General features: G+C 43.3%; 1 protein-coding gene across 1 annotated transcript; it reads right to left on the bottom strand.

The window, feature by feature from the left end:
- Positions 1 to 360: 360 nt before the first annotated feature.
- On the bottom strand, positions 361 to 20,211 carry TMEM179 (transmembrane protein 179). Its single transcript, XM_030558632.1, has 4 exons — positions 19,880 to 20,211; positions 12,839 to 12,976; positions 11,009 to 11,087; positions 361 to 1,829 (listed from the first exon to the last, which is right to left on the bottom strand). The coding sequence occupies exons 1-4, from the start codon at positions 20,179 to 20,181 to the stop codon at positions 1,650 to 1,652; spliced, it is 699 nt and encodes a 232-aa protein (XP_030414492.1). The 5' UTR covers positions 20,182 to 20,211; the 3' UTR covers positions 361 to 1,649.
- Between the last annotated feature and the right edge of the window lie 2,511 nt (positions 20,212 to 22,722).

Raw genomic sequence — 22,722 nt, 5'->3', positions numbered from 1 at the left:
CATTAGTCCATATATAAAACACAGCAAAATCTGTGCAACAGAACTACTGTAACTCTGGGTAATTTTTGTGCCTCCAGACTGATTCAGCAGTTTTCAGAAATCAGTGGGATTAGTCATATGCTTAAAATTAAGCATTTGCTTAAGCACTATGCTAAACTGGGGCCTCAGATTTCTATTGTACCTGATGACTATAGTCCTATATACTAGCAATTGTTGTTTGCAGTGTTATTGTAGCTATGCTGGTCTCAGGATTCTAGAGAGACAAGGTGGGTAAGAGAGAGAGAGACAAGCTTTCAAGCTTACACAGAGCTCTTCTTCAGACTTTTTCAGACCCGAAGAAGAGCTCTGTGTAAGCTCAAAAGCTTGTCTCTTCACCCACAGAAGTTGGTCCAATAAAAGATTTTACCTCGTCCATCTTGTCTCTCTATATACTAACAAGGCATTCATTCTTAAGCGTAATAATTCCACTGCCCTTTGAGTTATCTATGTTCCTAATTGTTTGAGATATTGTAGGGTTTTATAATCTCACCCATTTTCCTAGCGTCTGAGCACTTTCTGTGTAAAATCAAGAGCAATAGCAAAGTCCCTAGTGGACTTCATAAAGTAAATGGCTCTTTTCACTTTTCAGGGTAGCAATACTGAGTATTGGAGCAGCTATTAAAGGCCCCTGGCCAATGTGGGGGAAAATAGCCCAGTTCATAAAAGAACCAGCTATATGATTACTGAACAGTTTTTACAGTTTACTATACTGATAGAGACATTCATACATCTACTATGCAGCTATTTATAATAATGTAACATATCCTGTTTGAGATAAATAGCACAAGTAAACTCTAATACTTGAAGTTGAATAGTATATAGTACTAGGGATCAAATTACATATATGAATGAACAAGCATTAATATAATATATTAAGATTAATCTCTTATTATGCAAGCTGCAGTTACTGCCCGCTAGACTACGTTTTACAAAGCAGTAATAAACGCTTGCCATGCCAAAGTCTAAGATGAAACATAAACAGGCTCTACGATCCCTCCAAAAATATACAGTACATTTAAGATGCTGTAATAACCTGTCATTGTATGAATTTCACTCTATCTAACATTAAGTATATAGTCAGGTACATAGCTCCATATGTTCTAAAGTGATCAAATCAAATGGGAGCAGGGATTACAAAATTGTTGTCAATATTTTGTATGTATACACCAAATTTTGGGGTAGCAAAGGCCTGTCCATACGTAGGTCAGAACAGTGCTAGCTAAAACAATGTTAAAAACATGCGACAAACTACATTAAAGGGGTGGTCTTTAGGAAGGTTTTGCTACCACAGTTCTCAGAAAACATCCTTCCCTCAATAATCAGGGAAAGCATGCTAGAACCCTGATAGTGACAGCTATCTTCACACACAGGCATAGTTAGTTCTGCTCCCAGTATGTACAGGAAAGTAAGTTTACTGGATCATACAGTTAATTGTCTATATCCTAACAGAAATATGGCTTCTGACAATTTCTCATTACAGGACTGCGTAATTCTAAATTAAATTTCAGTTCAGGAAAGCAATGATTTCACACACTCACCAATTCTCTTGATTTCAGCTTGTGATAATGAATTACAAAATGTATAACCTGCACTGTCGAGTGGCTTACACATTAGATCATGCCACTTTTCTCATCCTGCAAAAAGGTTCGTGAAGAGGATCGTCCTAGCAGCAGCTCCTTCTCATGAATCAGGCTGTCTAGCAGATCTTCCTGCCTGTAGTTGTGATAAACCTTCAGGAAGGCCAAAATGGTAATTCCCAGCCAAGTCAGCCAGGCAGCCCAGAGACCAAACTAGGCAGGAAAAGAGATGGCAGAGAGATTAATGTTGTGTTGTCAAGATAAAGCCAACCCTCATTTTAAGGCCGGATCCTCATCTGGATGGACTTCAATGGAGTTGTGCCAGTTTATACCAGCGGTGGATCTAGCCCATTGTTTCTCAGACTTTTCAGGCTGGTAACCCCTTTATATTTACTATAGAAGTAAGAGTACAAAAAGTAACAACAACAATGATAAGCTTATATCATATGATTACTACTATATCTTGTGAAACACACTCAACTCATTAAACCTTTAAGTATTTGTGCTGTATTTGGCTGCCATCAACCCTCTGTGTCTAGTAAAGTGTGTATGGAACCAGATAAGAGAAAGTCTGTAAGATCTACAGTGTTAGCCAATATCATATACAATATTACTCTCTCTATATATATATATCTCACATATGTTTGTGTATAAATTGCATTTTAAGCTCCTTTCAAAATGTTCTTTACTTATGTTAAGTCAAGGGGAGATGTGAAGTGTTCTAATTTCAGTGTTAGGTACAGAGACCTTCCAGAGAGAGAGGGCCAGACAATTTTCTTGATACTTAGCTAATATGCTCTCTTTACCAAGCTATAGCTGGTGCAGAATGTCTTTAAAGTCTTGCTGACTTTTGGAATGCTATGATCAAAACAAAATGAAGAAACTGTTGCAATGTCTGTCCTGTTTTTGTGGAGGGGCTGTGTAAAACCTGTCAGAATTTAAGATGTATTCTACATTAAAACTTACAAAATGTGTCCCATCTACCAGGTACAGTCAATTATTTGCATCTTGGTGTCTTCAAAAAATGTGTCAGAGAAGACAGATAAGAAATGAGTGGTAGGTTAAAGTAATACAGAGAAAACTGTGAAGCTTCTCTGAGTCAGATATGAATACAAGCAGGGTAAGCACAAAATCAGCTGCACTTCTGTCTTCTAGATTTATTGGCAACGTATAAACCTTCCTTTCTGTATTATGCTGTATTAACCCCTGACTAATAATTAGACCCTTAACATACTTTTTAAAATCTCCCACGTTTTTGTCCTCATTTACATCTCAGTCCACCAATATAAAAAGTCTTTAAAAATAGCAATGAAATAAGTTATATAAAAATATATGGAATGAGAAGGTGTTAAAATCTCACTCATTTGGGCTAATTTGTAATCTCTCATATCTGTTTACATGTCATTAGTGCAACATCAAAACTGTAGCACTCTCTTAAATAGTCTCAACATAGACTTAAGTCTGCATTAAGTGGCTTTTCTATGCCTTTTGAGACTTACTCAGCACGAAAGACTCTAGATAATCTAGCATAATTTAGTTAATGAGTGAAGATCAAAGAAAAGTTATGCACAAGCTAGAACCAGCTGAATGGTGTTTAAATGCCAGTGATCCAACTTTGTCATCAAACTGGTTAGTTTCTCCTTGCAAAGTTTACCCAGTGCCCACCTCTGTAATTTTTATTCAGGAAACATTCCCAATGAATTCCCTGAGAGTGGTGCTTGGGTATGGACAGCCATATTAAGCCATCAGTGTGCTATACAAGGAGCTGTTTTCCTGGACCATTAAGGATGGCCATTCTTGCTCTACTTGCCTTAAAGAACCATTATCACTGTGGCCAAAGGAAAACCCACCAGCTAGTTCTGCTGAAGCCAGGACTGGCTCCAGGCACCAGCTAAGGAAGCAAGTGCTTGGTGCAGCCAATACAAAGAGGCGGCACTCCATCCGCTATTGGGGCGGCATGTCCGGGTCTTCAGCGGGAATTAGGTGATGGGTCCCTCAGTCCCTCTCTTCCTCTTTGAGCTGCCGCTGAAGTGCCGCCAAAGAGGAAGTGAGGGAGTAAAGGAGGGCCAGCAGAAAAGCTGGCGCCAGCCCTGGCTGAAGCTCTGTTTAATGTACCTTATTATACTAACAGATAGCACTGCGGGGATTTATTCCCCTCTGAGATCTTTTTTCACATAATCTACTTCAGGGTTTCCTTACACACTAAAAAGTCTGTGCCCTGAAATTGTGTTTTCTTTCATCAGCATAAAAGAATCTGGCAGATGCACCTTCACTCCTCATTCATGTATGTGCAGTAGTTAAAGCAGCATAGGCTACCCCTGGTAAATCAGTAGTGGGAATTAGGAATAGATTGTTTGGAGCTAGTTCTCCTATGTACTACTACAAAGTAAACTTTCCTCCCACACGAGCTCTGTATATGTTGTCACACACTGTATGAGGCAGAATTATTTTTTTTGCACCATTCCCTATTATAGTCAAAAGAAGGTTTCCCCCTGCACATAATTTGTCCATAATGCCCCCAGTGTCAGCAGCTAGATATATAATTCCAGTTTACTCAGTCATATCCTACCATATACTTCTACACTACCCTTCCACTGACAGTGGAAGGAACATCACACACACAATTATGGCTGGACATGACCCCTGGTGAAGACAATAATATACAGCAGGAGTAGCCAACCTATGGCACGTGTGCCAAAGGTGCCACACAAGCTGATTTTCAGTGGCACTCACATTGCCCGGGTCCTGGCCACTGGTCTGGGGGGGCTCTGCATTTTAATTTTAAATGAAGTTTCTTAAACATTTTTAAAACCTAATTTACTTTACATACAACAATAGTTTAGTGATATATTATAGACTTATAGAAAGAAACCTTCTAAAAAACATTAAAATGTATTACTGGCACGTGAAACCTTAAATTAGAGTGAATAAACAAAGATTTGGCACACCACTTCTGAAAGATTGCCAACCCCTGATATATAGCAAAGGAAACACAATGAAATTACACCTATGTAAGGAAAATGCTGATGGAGCAGAATTTGTATTTATAGGATCAGAATTTGTACTATATTAACATAGTAACAGTTTGAGAGGAATAAACCACCCAGATGATTTTTAATTTCTGACTGAAAAATTAATAACAAACACTGTTCCCAGAGTTGTGCTCACCTTAAAGTGAAAGTCAGAGCCCCCAGTGACTTTCCTAAGACAGGATTTATGACATTTTGTCCGAAAGGCCAGTCATATACTATGGCGATGAGCACAGAATAGATAAATAGATGTGACACAATAGCAGCTAGTTTGCACTTGTTTTTCCTGCACTGGAACCAAGGCAAAACAACATAGTGGCCAAACAGGAATGATAAAGTTGGTAAGGGGAGAAAATATTTTACGAGCCTCTAAGAGGCTATTACAATGAGAAGAAAATTATAAAAATGTAAGGCCTGATTCACCATTGTATTATTCCTGTTTTAAGCCCATGTAACTCCATTGATTTCAACAGAGTTACACCACATAAAACTGGAAATGAGAATGGTCAAGGGAATGAAAAAACTCATTGAATGAGATTGAAAGGATTGTGATTGTTACCTCGCAAAACAGCCAGACAGCGAGAATATGATAAATAATGAATAGTCCACAGAAGGTAGATCAGGAACTTCTGTTTCTCTGGCTCGTGACACAATAACAAGGGAACAGTCAGTGAAATTAAAAGGTGGGAAATTCAAAACCAATAAAAGGAAATAGTTTCCCACAGAACACATAATCTGAACAAACCGGAGAAATGGTCTGAAGTAAATAGGATGAAATTCAATAAGGGCAAATGCAAAGTACTCCATTTAGGAAGGAACAAGCAGCTGAACACATACAAAATGGGAAATGACTGCCTAGGAAGGAGACTGCAGAAAGGGATCTGTGGGTCATAGTGGATCATAAGCTAAATGTGAGTCCACAGTGTAACACTGTAGCAAAAAAAGCAAACGTCATTCTGGGATGTATTAGCAGGAGCGTTGTAAGAAAGACATGACAAGTAATTTTTCCGCTCTACTCCGTACTGATTAGGTCTCAACTGGAGTACTGTTTCAGTTCTGGGCATCACATTTCAGGAAAGATTTTATCAAATTGGAGAAACTCCAGAGGAGAGCAACAAAACCGTTAAAGGTCTAGAAAACATGACCTATGAGGGAAGACTGGAAAAAAATGGATTTGTTTAGTCTGGGAAAGAGTAGACTGAGAGGGGACACGGTAACAGTTTTCAAATACTCCTAAAACTTTGCTACAAGAAGGTGGGAGAAAAATTGTTCTTGACGACAAGACAAGAAGCAGAGGGCTTAAATTGCGGCAAGGGAGGTTTAGGTTGGACATTAGGAAAAACTTCCTAACCATCAGGGTGGCTAAGCACTGGAACAAATTGCCTAGGGAGGTTGTGGAATCTCCATCATTGGAGGTTTTTAAGAGCAAGTTAGACAAACATCTGTCAGGGACGGTCTAGATAATACTTAATTCTGCCATGAGTGCAGAGGACTGGACTAGATGACCTCTCAATTCTATGATTAAACTGGAACCATTGCCACAGAAAGCCACTGAGGCAAAAACCTTGACAAGATTCAAAAGGGGAATGGCCATTTATATGCCGATAAAGAATATCCAGAGTTACCATAGTTAATGTTAATAGACATTTTGGAAGAAATACTAAACGTTGCACTTCAGGGCTTAAGTCAATCTCTATTAGAGACAAGCAGGAGATTTATGGGGGGGTCAGTTTACCACACAATGGTTACTGTGGCATTTTTACATCTTCCTCTGAAGCATCTGGTATTGGCCCCTGTCAGAGGCAGGATCCTGGGCAAGATGGATCTTGAGTTGGCTTCAGTCTGGCAATGCCTATGTTGGAGTAATGCAATGGTGAATCAGGCCAATAGCTGGCAGAATGTTATTAAGGTTCCGTAACTACTTTTCCTAAATAGGTTATGGTCTCTGCCAAAGTCAGACCTGACAGCTGTAAGAGAGTGGTGGAAGGCAGGTATGTCAACCCTAAAATGGTGAAGGCCCCTTTCCCTATGAACTGAAAAGAGATTATCTCAGGTTAATGAATGACATCCGAGTTTTCCAGTGACCTTTAAAACCCCCTCATCTGGTGAGAGGCAGGAGGGATGAAAAACAAGGTCCAGCAGGGTTAAGGGCAGTATGGAGAAAAGGCTTCTCCTAGGTGGAAGGCTGTTCTCCTCCCTATACGGGAAACAACCAAGTTAGCTTCTGCTTGGGGAAGGGGTAGCAACTAGAAGTCTGCATAATAAGGCAACACCCCATGGATGGGGCAAGGAAATGTATTTCTTTTGTGTTGTTTGTTTTTTGCTTAAGAGGCCTACCCTAACGCCCACCTTGTAAATACTGAAAAAATAAACCAAAGTGAAGAAATAATAACCTCCGGAGCAGGACTGACATACTCCAGGCCCCCATCACCAGACGGAGAAACTCTGAGGCTGACAAGGCAAGGGAGGTGTCTTGCCACACATGGTGTTAGGAGTGGGATTTGATGCAGTGGACTAACACAAGGGCGAGACAGATAATTCCTGAGAACAGATGACATGATGAGGGTACTGGTGCAGGCCACTGTGGTAAAACCAATGGCTACCAGAGTCCAGATGGCCACTCAGCAGGAATCTGTATGAATACAAGAGACAAATCAATTACTGATGCTCCAGGAGGCACAGGACCAAGCAACCCTACAAGAGGTATTAAGACAACTGAAAGTCCTGGCCGCTCTGGGAGGTGGCCATGATGGAACACGATCCCTAAAAGCCAGCAGTTATCTACAAAAGATTATGACAGAGGATGACATCGAGGCATATCTCCTCATGTTTGAAAGAACAGCCCTAAGTGAGGCCTGGCCGCAAGACCAGTGAGCCAGTGTCCTTCGTCCTTTCCTGTATGCAAAGGCCCAGAAGGCCTACTATGAAACTGCAGTGGAAGCTGCTAAAGACTACTCTCAGCTGAAAACTAAAATACTTCCAAGATTCTGAATGACTACAGAAGAAAGAACCCAGAGATTCCATGAGTGGAGGTACTGGGAGAGCAAAGCATCAAGATCACAACTGTTCAACCTGATTCAACTAATGCAGAAGTGGCTGTGTCACAAGACCCACAGTATAGAAAAGTACTCTTGATTTTGGACAGATTCATGAGACGACTACCACCAAACCTAGGAGGGTGGGTTGGCCAATGATTTGGTCACCCTCATAGCGAGGCATTCAATGGCCAGAGAGCTTTCTTGGACTACTGGATAAGATATGTGCTAGGCCAAGAAGTCAATTCTAGTCCCGAAGGCCCAGACCTCTGGAAGTTCTAATATAGTTATGTTGGTGAGGAGGGATGCCAAAGAGTGGCCTGAGGGTACAAAGGGACTTGGGGAACTGGCAAGAGAAGGCCACAGGATGAGACCTAATGGCCCAAAGAATAGGAGGATATTCCAGGCTGTGTATTGATGTTATGCTTGTGGGGAACTAGGGCATATGGCAGCTCAGTATCCTAAAACTGAGAGACCCATGCATTGTAGTCTGGGTGACAGTGAAAAGGAGTCACTATACACATATACACCATACACTATTTAAGTGGCCAGTTGGAATGAATGGTACAGAGACCATTGCGTTAGTAGACTTAGGAAGTGCAGTTACGCTTGTTTCTGGGAAACTTGTGGGATGGAACCAGCTGTCTCCAGCCAAAGGCATGGGAATAACCTGCATACATGGGGCAGTTAATTACTACCCAGCCATTCCCATACAACTAGAGGTTCAGGGAAAAACAACAAAAATGACGCGGGAGTAATCCCTTATCTTCTATATACTGCACTCAGAGGACAAGACTTCCCAGACATCTACTCCCAATGGAAGGGTTGGAGGAAAGCAGTAATCGTGGAGCTGATATCATGGCCCCATAAAATAGCCCACCTCTCATTTTCTATTATTTAGCCCTTTAGGCCAGCACTTATTTTCAACAACTGGGAAATCCCAGATGATTAAACAGGAAAGGAGGGCAGACAAAAGAATGGGGACCAAAATCTTGGCCCAGAATCAAAAGGTGGTGTTCGTGGGTAAGCGGTCTCATCCAGCAGGCAGGGAGGCAACTCAGATAGTTAATGAACTTGAGGCTGGGCCCAATTCAACTGAGACCAATCCGGGGGGTGAAACAGAAATAGCACTCCCTTTAGTTTGGACATATCGGTCCCTCATATAAGAATTTTGGACAGGACCAAGCCAATGATGCTCTGTACCACAGTATTAGAAAGGATGTCATCAAAGTGAGTGGGGTCCCATTATAGGGGAAAGCCAAAGGCCCAGGGCCATGTTTTGTGATGAAAAGGACTTACTATATAGAATAATCTGACTATAGGAGCAAGAACTGGAGCTGCTAGTACCTTGAGGATACCAAAGGGCAGTATTAGACCTATCCCACAATCATTTGTTTGGGGGACCTTTAGGGGTGGATAAAACCCTAGACAGAATCCTATGAAGGTTCTCTTGGTCAAGAGTCCACATGGAGGTCTGACGCTATTGCACAGCCAGCCCTGAATGCCAATTGCAAGGCCCACAACCTCAGTACCCTTACAGATTATTAAAGTCCCATTTGAGAGGATAGTGATGGACCTGATAGCCCATTGGAGAAGTTGGCCCAAGGACATCAATGCATGCTCATGATTCTAGACTACATTACCCATCACCAGAAGCCATACCCCTGAGAAACATGATAGCCAAGATGATAGCAAAGGAGTTCATCCAAATTTTCTCTCGAGTAGGAATACCCAAGGGACTCCCTTGAAATTAAGATGCAATGGGATCTTTCAATTACACTGTTTTAAAATTCAGTGTTGAAAAGTGAAAAGTAATGGATATTGGAAAACATAATCCCACCTACACATACATAATTATGGGGTCCAAATTAGCTGTTACCACTCAAGAATGAAATCTTGAAGTCATTATGGATAATTCCCTGAAAACATTCACCCTATGTGCTGTGTCAAAAAAGCTAACGGATTGTCCACAACCATTAGGAAAAGGATAGATAAGAAGACAGAAAATATCATAATGTCACTGTATACATCTATGGTAAGTAAACACCTTAAATACTGTGTGAGTTTTGGTCATCCCATCTCATAAAAGATATATTAGAATTGGAAAAAGTATAGAGAAGGGCAACAAAAATAATTAGGGGTATGGAACAAGTTTCATACAAAGATAAGTTAAAAAGACTGGGACTGCTAAACTTAGAAAAGAGATGACTAAGGGGGATTTGATATAAGTCTATAAAATCATGAATGGTGTGGAGAAAGTGAATAGGGAAGTATTATTTACCCCTTTACATAACACAACAATTAGTGGTCACCTGATTAAATTAATAGGCAGCAGGTTTAAAACTAACAAAAAAAGTACTTCTTCACACAATGGACAGTCAACCTATGCCAGTTGTTGCCCAAGGATGTTGTGAAGGCGAAAAGTATAACTGGGTTGAAAAAAGAATTAGATAAGTTCATAGATGATAGGTCCGTCAGCAGTTATTGGTCAAGATGGTCAGGGATGCAATTTCATGCTCCGGGTGTCCCAGAAGCTGGGACTGGATGACAGTGGGTGGATAACTTGAAATTGCCCAGTGCTGTTCATTCCCTCTGAAGCATCTGGCACCAGCCACTGTCAGAGACAGGAAACTGGGCTAGATGGACCATTAGTGTGACACAGTATGGCCATTTATATGCTTTTATCAAAAACTTATTGAGAGTTTGACTTTGCAAGGTGCTGAGTCCTCTGGTCCAATCCACCACAACACTTGAGCACATGCTTAACTTTAAGCACTAAGGAAGTCCCACTCAAGTCAATGGGACTGTTCACATTCTTCAAATTAAGCACTGCTTCATGCCGATATATTTAAGGGGGGGGCGGATAAAAGAGGTAAGCATTCAAATCCCAACATAAATCTGTGGGGATAGAGTATTTAACTTCCATAGGCTCCTTGGACAAATCCCAGACTAAATATTTTGCTGGATAGGGGCCAAAGTGTTCAGCATTTTGTAGAATTGAGCTTGCTGAGACAGTTACGTTTCAGTAATAAGCAGTAAAAGCATAGGTACAAGCCAACATCTAAAGCTATCTATTTTTAATTTTTACAAAAAAAACCATGCCCATCACTATGTATCCAACCAGCACCTACTGAAGTCAAAGGAAACACTTCCATTGATTTCAGAGGATGCTGGCTCAGTACCAGTGGCATCAGGTCCATGTCCAAATGGCTAATGAACTGAAACATTCTTTTCAGAGTAGCAGCCGTGTTAGTCTGTATCTGCAAAAAGAACAGGTGCCACAAGTACTCCTGTTCTTGAAACATTCTTGTATCTTGTTCTGACCTACCTGTGCAATAGCAAACTGATCATAGAAGGCAGAGGTTTCTAAATTCAGTTCAAGATCTATATCCTGTAGTTCTTCACAGCTATAAGGCAGTGGCATTTAGGGGAGAAAAAAAGAAAATTATTTCAGAGATTCCAAATAAACAGACCAAGCATAAGATGAAGTAGTCACTGTACCCTTGCTAGAATGATTTTCTAAATAAAAACAAAAGATCGTAGCTATAAACAACATAGGTATAACAATGTTGCCATCAGAAAAATTATTCTGCTCCCCTTGAAATAAGTATAGGCTTCTTTTGTTATGTCCACTCCCAGAACAAACTGTTCAATAGTCCTAATCAGTTTCCATTATCCTAAACAGTAATACCAGAATAAAGGCTTCAAAGAGTAAGTAGTTGAATATTCTATCAAATAAGCTTTCAATTATTGCCATAACTGGGCTGCTTGCCAATTTCCTCTCACATTAAGGTAAAAGAGAGATTTAAAAAATAATGAAATCTATATTTAATTATGTAAATGAAAAACACTGATTTTCTGAAATGTGTAACATAACCTTCATTATGCAAATAATATCGTTAAAACCCTCCTTTTCTACTGCCCACCCCAAGACCTCCTGCACAATACACACATTCGGATCACTCCAGATGTTTGCTTCACCCCTAAATGAAACAAAGTGTATGAGCCTCCATTACCTTTTGACATCATCACGGAAGGCTTCAGGAGAAGGGATTGTGTGGGTGTTTTTGTTTCAGAAGCACCAGCAAAGAGAAGATATAGTGATGCTAAAAGAGAGGCTGCCTACCGATTTTACAAATAACTCGGACTGGTGTGAAAAAAATCCCAGGATTTTGAGGATGTCTTTCTATCTTTTGGTTGATTTCTGAAGGCTCTTCTCTGTCCTTTTCAGTGGTGTCAGCCATCTTGGATTCTTATCCGAATATTCGATTAGGCTTTTTTTTTTTTGATAACTGAGATAGAATTTTTAACCGAATATTCGAATAATTCGATTAATCGTTGCAGCCCTAAACAGAACATTTACTATGGCATTTTGCAACATATGACAATGTGAAACATAAATATATGCTCTAGTAATAGTGTTACTCAATATAATATGACATAAAATGTCACTTTTTCCTATCTCTTCATGGATATTTATTTGATATGAAAAATTCATCTCAAGCTATTATCTACCTCCTACACTGAACCCAAATATTATTTTATTAACTATATATTCTATAACTCTTAAGATAATGTTGTTCATCAGTACTGTGCACTTATACAGTGCTTTTTATCTGAGACTCTTGGTGTAAACAACATCACTGTGAGGCCAACATTTTCTACTGATTTTGTAGATGGTAGACTGAGGCATACAGAGGCTAAATAACTCACTTAGGTTCTTATAGTGAGTCAGTGTCCAAACTAGGATTTGGAACTCAGGAGCCCTGACTCCCAGTTTCCTGCTCTGATCTCTAAATCACATTCTCCCTCGTCACTAGAGAGTTATCACAACTAGGTTCTCTTTTCACAGCAGTCTATAAAGATTTTATGTTAATTTCTTTCTATCCTTCTTGTGCTTTTCCATGTAACTATGACTCTCTAATAAGCAATGAAACATCAATGAAATAACTATACAATGCTTTTGTTTCATGTGGACTAGGAGTCAAAGGTTTATTCATTGTTTTGATCCCAATCTAAAAATCACATCTTTATAGAAAGACTTTCAGATTTTAAATACCTTTCCTTGTCTTCTTTCACGCATTTAATAACTATATTTGGTAATACCTCCATTTATTTGTGCATATATGAAACCAGAAATTTTTCCTTCAATACTAACCTATTTGGCATGCTTCCTTTTTCGGTAACAGCATCACACCACATGTTAAATCCTACGCTCACTATAGTGCTAGCAATAAAGATGACAAAAACCACAAAGACGCTGATCAGCAGATTCAGGAAGGCATAAAAGAAAGAGCTGCAATAAAAAGGAAGAAAAATGTAACACATAAACAACTGAAACACAGCATCAGCAGTCTTGTAAGCAGCATGCACTGGGCACATATGAAAGATACCAGTCTCCATTTGAAACACATCTGCTTTAATTAAGAAAGCCTAATACTATTGACAGACTAAGGATTATTATGTTGGTTCTTATTATGCCCATCACTTAAGCTCTTTCACATTTTCTTTTTTTAAATGTAGGAGGCCCACTCTGAATCATAAATAGTAAGTTGTGTGATTGCTCACACACAGCATGGCTTTCATTAGCTCTAATGATGAAAATCACCATTGTTAAAATAAATGTCATTAATTTAAATTATATAGTAACTGGAGCTAAAATTATTTTATGACTATATTGATAATTGGGACAAAAATTGCCTACCAAAAGAAAACTAAAAATAAAACAAAATACTGGTGATAACTATAATTATTTTAATCAGCTAAACTTACACTGCTAGCAGCATGGGACAGGACACAGTTCTGCATGTGTGTGCAGTGTGCATAGCAGGTCAGATCCTCATCTAGTGTAAACTAGCACAGCTCTGTTGACTTCAATGGACCTATATCAATCTACACCAGTTGAGGATCTGGGCTTGCACTGGATCTTAGAATACAACCAGCTATGACATGCAGTTTAGAATCCACAGCCAGCTCAAGGCATATGCTCTGTATAGGATCCTACACTTTTGGGGATACCAGTACATCAACATTTCCTCCAAGTAAGCATCTAGGACCTTCCAAGCTGATAGGTGCTGGGACCTCCCCATCATTCTTAAAAATAAACCATGGGGAATCCTTTGAGTTGTTAATCCCTCCCTACTAGTTGATGGAATCTAGCTGATGAAAACCTTCTAACCCTCCCCTCACCCAGTAATAAAATCTACCCTCACCCCCAATCACTTGTGTCTCAACACCCTTGACATGTCCAAATGTCAGTCTTTCCCACTCTCACGGCTTTACGTATGTTTGCCTCAGGCCATGCGTGTCTTATTTCCCACTCTGTTTGCAGAAACTAGGACTGTCCTTGCCAGAACCTATCCAGCCTGTTAGGATTTGATCACTGACTCAAAAAGCATTTCTGTGTTTAGTTTAATGGAACACTTAAGAAAAATGATGATGGATTCTTCATCCTTATGAGCTATTTGCTGCTGTTACAGGACATGAACCTTAACAATCAGTATGGGAAATTCTAGGCTCTTTATAATACCAGGGATAAAATCCTGCCCCCAATGACAATTTTCACCCAATGAGATCAAAGGCAATTCCTATTGCTTTCAGTGCGAGGTGTCCATAAGGATCAAGGACAGTGTAGGCCCAGCACATTTTCTAGCTGTTTTAGGTCTTTCAGGAGGACTATAGTGTGGCAAGTCTTCCAGAAACACAAGATCCATCGCTTGCAGCATTCACACTTATGGCCTGTTTCTATTCTTATTGAGGTTCGGGCTGTCACTGGACATGTAAATGTTAAATGCCTCAATTCATGATAATGAGAAAATGAATTATAAATGATTAATACTTAGCATTTAAAGGGCAAGTCAATTAATCCCCAGGACATTCCTGTTAAGCACATAAACAAATTTATTCTCATCTTACAGACAGGGAAACTGGAGGGAGGAGCAGGATAAGGGAAAGAATTTAAGTGACTTGACCAAGCCACAAAAGGAGCCTATGACATAGCTCGGTTTAGAAGTAAGGTGTCCCTGCTCTCTGGCTTGTGCTTAGATCACTAAATCATACCCCTTACTAAAATTAAACATTACCAGTTCTTCTTACAGTGATATTGCATGGAGAGAGGAAATGGCAATATACAAATCTATTTGTCAACTATAAAATTAAATGATTGACTTATCAAATATACACTGCACTCCTCAGCTGGGGGCTGATCAAAGACCAATGGGAGTCTTTCCAGTCAATTCAGTGGACTCTGATTTAGATCAAGCCCCTACTGCAGAAAGCAGTGGCTCACCCACTTAGTGGAAACATTTATCATGAGCACGGAACAGCTGTCCTGGGTGTTCGGCACTGACTTTCCATCTACTTTCTGGTGTAATTCAAGATGCTAACAGTCTTTAAATGTGCAATCGTGAGGTTAGGACTCAACTCTAAAACTTGCTCCTTCCGGTTGGTCTACCAGAACTCAACTGTGTAAGCTTCATATTTTACAAATGCACCATCAAGCACATCATTTGCACTTGACAAATAAACAATGATAACAAGCGTGATGCAAGGCTCATCTTTCCAGGCAACCCTTTCATTAATCTACATTGCTGTGCTGTTGTCTTTCTTCTTAATCTTCAGCAAGTTTTCTGTTTATAGTAATTTGTAGCTATATGCCATGCATCTGACTCACAATCAGAGAAACTCTGTAAACTATTTAATACGGTGAATACCCTCACATATTTTAACGAGGAGCCACTTCTTATTCATCATGGGCCCAATCATCCTTCAAGTGAAGTCAATGGCAATGCTCTCATCAACCTCTGTAAGAACAAGGATATGCCGCAGCATTGCTGCACAACTTCCTCCTGAACAACCTCCAGTCAGTAAAGATGTACATTGTTTATGATGCCCAAAGAGCACAAATTCCTCTGTCTCTCCAGAAATAAAGGACCATCTTCAGGGTCAGTCACTCATGCATGTTTGAAACATTAATGGACCTTTGCACAGTGTTAACACAGCAAAACTCACTTAGGATGCTACATTTGCTTTTCAGATTTGCAATGACAAATCTGGGCGTGGGGTGGAACTTCCCTTTCCCTGTGTTTTATTAGACAGGCTACATGTCCTGTTTTAATCCATATTTTGACCTTATGTGGTACTAGACTTGCATATTTTATTATAACAATATGCCTAATCTTGGCTTTCAAACACCCAGCATCCTTCCAAATCCTTTCTTACCCAGATCAGCATTTTATTAACTATGAATAGTGTTACCCAAAGGATAATGTTCAGCTGAAATGGAAGAATTTCAAAAGCTACACATAAAGAACAAATCTCAACAAAAGAATTGCACAACAAAACAAAATAAATACCCAAAATTGGAAATAGATCAAAAATCATGAAAGTCTTGTCAAAAATACACCATTAAAAATCTTATTAGTTCTGTTTCTTCCAAATAACCTGTTTTTAAACTGCAGGAAATAAAATGCATCTGGATTCAATCAAACATGTATAGCTAATTGAAGACTATGATATTTGTTTAAAAATACTTTTTTTCAAAGAGTATTAAAAAGTCTCCTCTTACATTTAGATCTTTTAGGATAAGCTTCAATCCTGAGAAAGCTAGCTATTGTTTTATTATAAATCTTTTAGGGCATATTTTTATACTGGACAGTATAAGGGTGGTCACAGAATATCAGAGAATATTCAATCCTATTATTATTTGCATTACAGTATCACCTTGAGGTCTCAACCAAGATTCATAGATTCCAAGGCCAGAAAGGACCATTGCGACCATCCAATCTGACCCACCTGTATAACACAGGCCATAGAACTCCTCCCAAATATTTCTTAGAGTAGATCTTTTAGAATACCTAACTGTGATTTTAAATTGTCAGCGATGGAGAATCCACCATGCCCCTTGGTAAACTGTTTTCAGATTAGGGCCTCGTTGTGGTAGGTACTGAACAAATATATAGCAAGAAAGTCCCTGCCCCAGAGAGTTTACAATCTTAACTAAAGACAAGACAAAGGGTGGAAGGGAAAATAGAAGCACAAAAAATGATTTATCCAAGGTCACACAACAGGTCGCCAGCAAGCTGGGAACAGTACCTCATTTTCCTGACTCCCAATCCAGTGCCCTAGCCACTAGAACATACAGCCTCCCACTCACCCCGTACATCTTAGTTTACTCCATAACTAAATATTGCTTCCAGTACCCTTTGGGTACGTCCAGACTATCCGCCAGATGGGCGAGTAGTGATCGATTTATCGGGGATCGATATATCGTGTCTTGTCTAGACACGATATATCAATCCCCGAATGCGCTCCCATCGACTCCGGAAGTCCACTACAGTGAGCGAAGGTAGCGGAGTTGACAGGGGAGCCACGGCCGTCGATCCCACACCGTGAGGACGGCAGGTAAGTCAAAGTAAGATACACAGACTTCAGCTACAGTATTCCCCTAGCTGAAGTTGCGTATCTTACATCAACCTTCCCCCACCCCGCCCAGTGTAGACCAGGCCTTTGTGTATTTCTTATTCCACATAAGCATTGATTATCATTCTTCCACCAAGTTTCTGATATGCCTATTTATCAATATCCTCTTTTAACACCAGGTATTCAAGTTTACCCATCTTAGTATGTAGATTTCTTGCATTTGTATACAAGAACTTATAAAAATTGTCAATATTTAGCTGTCTGCCTTCATGTGATGTAATTGAATGGGACTCATTTTTGTTTGACTGTTTCTCTTCAGTTCCTACCTGTACTTTATCAACTTCTATCCTCTCCTCTTTACAGGGATATAGAGTATCCCTTTAATAGATCCTCCCCTACAGGATGTGTCTATTCCAGCTGTTTACTTCTCTGCACCTGTCAGCTTTATCCTGGCCCTGAGTTTAAAAAGTCCTCTATGATCTTTTTAATTTTACATGCCAGCAATATGGTTACACTTTGGTTTAGGTGGAGCCCATCCTTTCTGTATAGGCTCCTCCTTTCCCAGAAGGTCCCCCAATTCCTAATAAACCTAAATCCTCCTTCCAAACACCATTCTCTCATCCTCATATTGAGACTCTGTTGTTCTGCCTGTCTAATTGGCCCTGCGCATGGAACTGGAAGCATTTCAGAGAATGCTGCCATGGCTGGACTTTAATCTCTTACCTTGCAGTCTAAATTTGGCCTCCAGTACCCCTTTTCTACCTTTCCCTATGTCACCGATACCTACATGTGTCACGATCACCGGCTCTTCCCCAGCACTGCACATAAGTCTGTCTAGATGTCTCGAGAGGTCTGCAACCTTCACATCCGGCAGGAAATTCACCATGCAGTTCTCCCGGGCATCACAAACCCAACTATCTATATTTCTAATAATCAAGTCCCACATTAATATTGTCTCTTCCTAATAATCGTGGTCCCCTCCCCTGGAGAGGTATCCTCAGGGTGAGAGGATACCATGACATCATCTGGAAGGAAGGTCCCAGGTCTGGGATCATTTCCCTCTGCTCCAGTTTGATGTTCTCCTTCCCCAAGATGTTCATCCTCCTCAGCAGCACAGAGTCTATCAAACTGGGGGTGGGATTGCTGTGCTGTGTCCCTGGAAATCTTGTCTATGTACCTCTCTATCTCCCTTAGTTCAAGAGCCCATATTGGGTCTCTGAGGGCCATGAGCTCTTTGAGCCAAATGCACACATATACCACCTGCCCACAAGACAGATAATCATTCATGTTGCATTCAGCGCAATAAATTGAGTAGGCCCACTCTGCTGCTGGACTTCTGCCTCCATGCTTTTTACTCTTGCAGGGTTTTGTTTGTTCTTGCAGCATTATTGGCCTAAATTTAGATAATGTTTATCAGGTATATCTGGCTCTCACGGACCCTTCAAACTCCCCCACCAAATTCTGTTTGCTGCTCCTCTGGGGGCTTAGCTGGATTTTTAAACCCCTGTTCTCCCTGAATTGGTCCCACCCCCTTGCCAACCAACCCTAAAAGGGTCAAGGATCAAAGGATGCCAGGCTAGAGCATCCCTAGGAAGCACTCAGCCTTGCCTAGCAGCATCAAGTATAAAGCGAAACTTCCTGAAGGATTGACCCTGCTCCATTTAAGTTGTTGATGCCATAAATACACTCAAAGTCATGCCCTTAATGGGAAGGCAAAGGTCCAGATGGAAGACTCCAGGGGGAAGTATCAGATCCCAGCTAACACCTTGTTTCCTGGTGCTCCCTGTTCAACACCACCCCTTGCAGGACAATATAGGTGTGTGAGGGGTACTGCTGGGCACTGGCTGTCCCCACACTGAGGCAGAGCGTAGTTCCCCTCTCCCCATGCCCCCTTCCCTGCCTTGGCCCTGCAGCTGCAGGGCTGCCTCAGCCGGCTGGGGATGGGTGCTGGCAAATGGGGGGGCCGGCTCAGGCATGGGGGGCAGGTTCGAGGGGGCAAGTTGTGGGGCAGATCCAGGGGGGCTAAGGTTCTCGCAGGGGGCAGGTTTGTGGGCATGTTCTGAGAGCACAAGTTGTGGGGCCCAGGTTCTGGCAGGGGTAGGTTCTGGGGGGCTGGTTCGGAGGGGCACAGGTTCTGGCAGAAGGCAGCTTTGGGGGTATTGGTTCTGAGGGGGCTAGTTGGGGCACAGTTTTGGGAGGCTCAGGTCCTGGCATGTGGGGGAGGTCCTGGTGGGCTGGTTCTGAGGGGACAAGTTGGGGGGCACAGGGTCTGGCAGATGGCAGCTTTGGGGGGTTGGTTCTGAGGGGGCTAGCTGGGGGGCAGGTTTGGGGGGGCTCAGTTTCTGGCAGGGGGGGTAGTTAGGGGGGCTCAAGTATTGCCGGGTAGGGGTAGGTCCCAGTGGGTGGGAGCAGGTCCTGGCGGACTGGTTCTGACAGGGCAAGTTGAGGGGCAGATTCAAGGGGCTCAGTTTCTGGCAGGGGGGTAGTTGGGGGGGCTCAGGTCCTGCTGGGTAGGGGCAGATCCCAGCGGGTGGGAGCAGGTCCTGGTGGGCTGGTTCTGATGGGGCAAGTTGGGGGACAGGTTCGAGGGGCTCAGGTTCTGCCGGGGGGCAGCTGGGGGAGGCTCAGGTCCTGCCGGGTAGGGGCAGGTCCTGGTGGGTGGGGTTAGGTCTTGGCAGGCTGGTTCTGACAGGGCAAGTTGGGGAGCAGATTCGGGGGGCTCAGGTTCTGGCGGGGAGGGCAGGCTCGGGGAGGTCCCCCAACCCACCCCGTAACTTACTCCTCGTGGCCCTTGCAGAGGAAGAAGAGCGTCCGCCAGGCCTGCGCGGCGGCCAGCAGCAGGGAGAGCAGCCCGGCGAAGAGGCTGAAGCGGCAGGCGGCCGGGGGCCCCCACTCCTGCACGGTGAAGCGCTGCTGCTCCGCCGTCAGGTTGGCGCTGAGCCACATGCCCTCGGTGAAGAGCAGGCAGCGGCCGTGGCAGTCGCTGCTGTTCTCGGACAGCGGCACCACCACCACGAAGCTGCAGAGGAAGGCCAGGAAGTAGCCGACGCACTGGGCGAAGAGCAGGTTGCTCAGCGCCATGGCGGGAGCCTGCCGCAGCCGGCCTGCGGGGCGGGCAGCAGGCGGGAGGATGCGCGCTGGGGACCCCTCCTCCGGGCTGAGCGCAGGAGGCCGGGAGCCGCGGCCAGGCTGCGCCACCCAGCTGCACAGCGAGCCCAGCCTCTCCTCCCAGACCCCCCCGGCTCCGGCCCGTGTCCGCTCCCCACCCCCGAGACTCCAGGCCTGCAGAGCAGCTGTAGCCGCGCCGCCGGCAGCCGGAGCCGGCCTCCGCCCTATGCAACGGAGCTGCAACCCCCGGGGCTGCACCCAGCCAGCGTGGGGCGCTGAGCCCCGCAGATCCCTCTGGCCGAAAGGAGCCGGTGTCTAGCCCCAGGCTTGTGCGCCTCCAACACCCGGCCCAGCTGAGCCACCTACACCCTGCGCCTGCCGCCTACCAAAGGTTGGCCCTGACCGCTGCCCCCACCCACCCAAATCCTGCACGTGGAGAACAGGGCTAGCCGCTCCTTGCGGGCCTGCCCCCCGGCACGAAGACTTGGGTCCCAGCAGCTGACCTGCTCTATTTTCAATCCCTAACCCCAAGGGTCTGGCCATTAAATAGAGGGAAATTACATCTGCTGCACTTCCACAGCAAAAATCCAGCTCCCTATTCAGTAACAGTCCGGAGCCATGTTCAGCCCCTACCGCCTGCTGGGGGTTACCAGGTTCAGGCCTTTAGTAACCAGACTGTATCACCCAAACAGGCAACACCTGTTGCCATTTGTCCTGGATGAGAAACAATCCGGACTCCAACACATCCCACTGCAAGAGCAACAGCAGTGCAAATACCTCGAGCTGACACCTAGGCCATGATATTTTGGCCATAAGCCACTACACTTTACTGCATAAATACACACTGCTAGTCCACTATAAAATTCAGTACCTGATACATCCTGGCACATAAGCACTTGAAAACTCCAACAAAATTCAACCCACTTTTGTTGTTTTATAAGGGGACATGCAGTAGGGAGCAGCTGCCTCTTTTCTCTATTTAGCTGGTAGACTTTGGGTTGTGTGTGCTAGAAAAACGTACTGGACCAAGCAGGAGGCAGGTACCACTCTGAAGTTGTAGTAGTATCACCAGGATGCATCAGGGTTCAGACATTTTTAGCCCAGACGAAGCAGCTACACTTGTTTTCTGGCTAGGCAGTGGAATTGGGGGAAATTAGGACCAAAAATTGGCAGGATCCATCCAGCTGCTGGACCCAGCCGTTGTGCCAGGAAGGGCTGGGATTTGAAGTGTTTTGGCGCTGGAGAGCTGCCCTAGGGGAATAAGACAAAAACTGCATCGACTATAGGGCAAGCTCACATCAGCACCAGGGACAGCTCTGCTGCTCCACATACAAGCCACTGCAGAACAGCATCCAGCCGTGGGCCTCACCTACAGACGAGAGCCTGCTTCGTGCCTGGATAAACCCCCCAAAAGCCCCTCACAGGGAGAGATTAAAGAGGAGGCCACAGACCTGCATCACAGACCTGATTCTGCAATCCCTTATACCGGGCGTGTCGGCTCGAAATCACTTTGGTGGAGTTACTACTGAATGACACTGTGAGAAGGGTACAGGATCTGGCCCTGTGGGGATGAAGCTGGTCTCATTACATCCATTCTGCACTGGCCTGGCTTCATCAATGCCAGTGGAGTTGTGCCAGATCAACACTGGTGTGAGAGAGAACAGGATCTAGCTCTGTGCATTTCAGCTGCACTTCCACTATATTATGTTCATTATTACTTACTGATTTCGAACTAAATCTCTGTTGCTTCGAAGGTGCTGTCCCAGGGCTTGACTACATGCTGCTCATCACCTCATAGACTCATAGACTTTAGGGTCAGAAGGGACCAATATGATTATCTAGTCTGACCTGCACAAAGCAGGCCACAGAACCCTACCCATCCACTTCTATAAACAACCCCCTAACCTATGTCCGAGTTATTGAAGTCTTCAGATTGTGGTTTGAAGACCTCAAGCTGCAGAGAATCCACCATCACCTACCACAGATTAATTAAGATTAGAGGAAAGTGTCTTCAGTCTGACCTTAAGCATCTGAAGGGGCTCACATGGAGCTGGATTGTAACCTGGCAATGCTGTCTGAGGAGGATCCATGCATAGCCCCAGTGTAGAGCTGTGCTGTCTCAGGAGCAGGGCTGGACTCTGACTGGTCCTTGTTTCCCTCTTGCTATCTGCATGAGCCCTTTTCCTCACACAGCATACTGCCCCCCATGGGACAGCTCAGCTGTGCTGGGTGAAACATAAGCTCCACTGACCCTCCACTCCCCCAGTCACCAGCACAGGAGGAGAGTAGTAACCTAGCAGCAGCTTCTCTCCCTCCTTCCCCTAGTCCCCCTATGCAGACTATGGCAATGTAGTAAATCACATGCAGGAGGAAAGGGCTCCTTTATACCTCCTTATGCCTTTGTGTGAGCATGCAACCATTGATCACAAGTGAGCCCATAGGGATCATCCAAAACCCATTTGGAAGGATTCTCATTGACTTCAGTGAACATCAGATGAGAACCTGATCTGCACA

Source organism: Gopherus evgoodei, chromosome 4 (genome assembly GCF_007399415.2).
Source record: "Gopherus evgoodei ecotype Sinaloan lineage chromosome 4, rGopEvg1_v1.p, whole genome shotgun sequence".
NCBI lineage: Eukaryota > Metazoa > Chordata > Testudines > Testudinidae > Gopherus > Gopherus evgoodei.
Note: the sequence above shows the minus strand (reverse complement) of the source record. Positions and strands in the feature narration are given on the sequence as shown.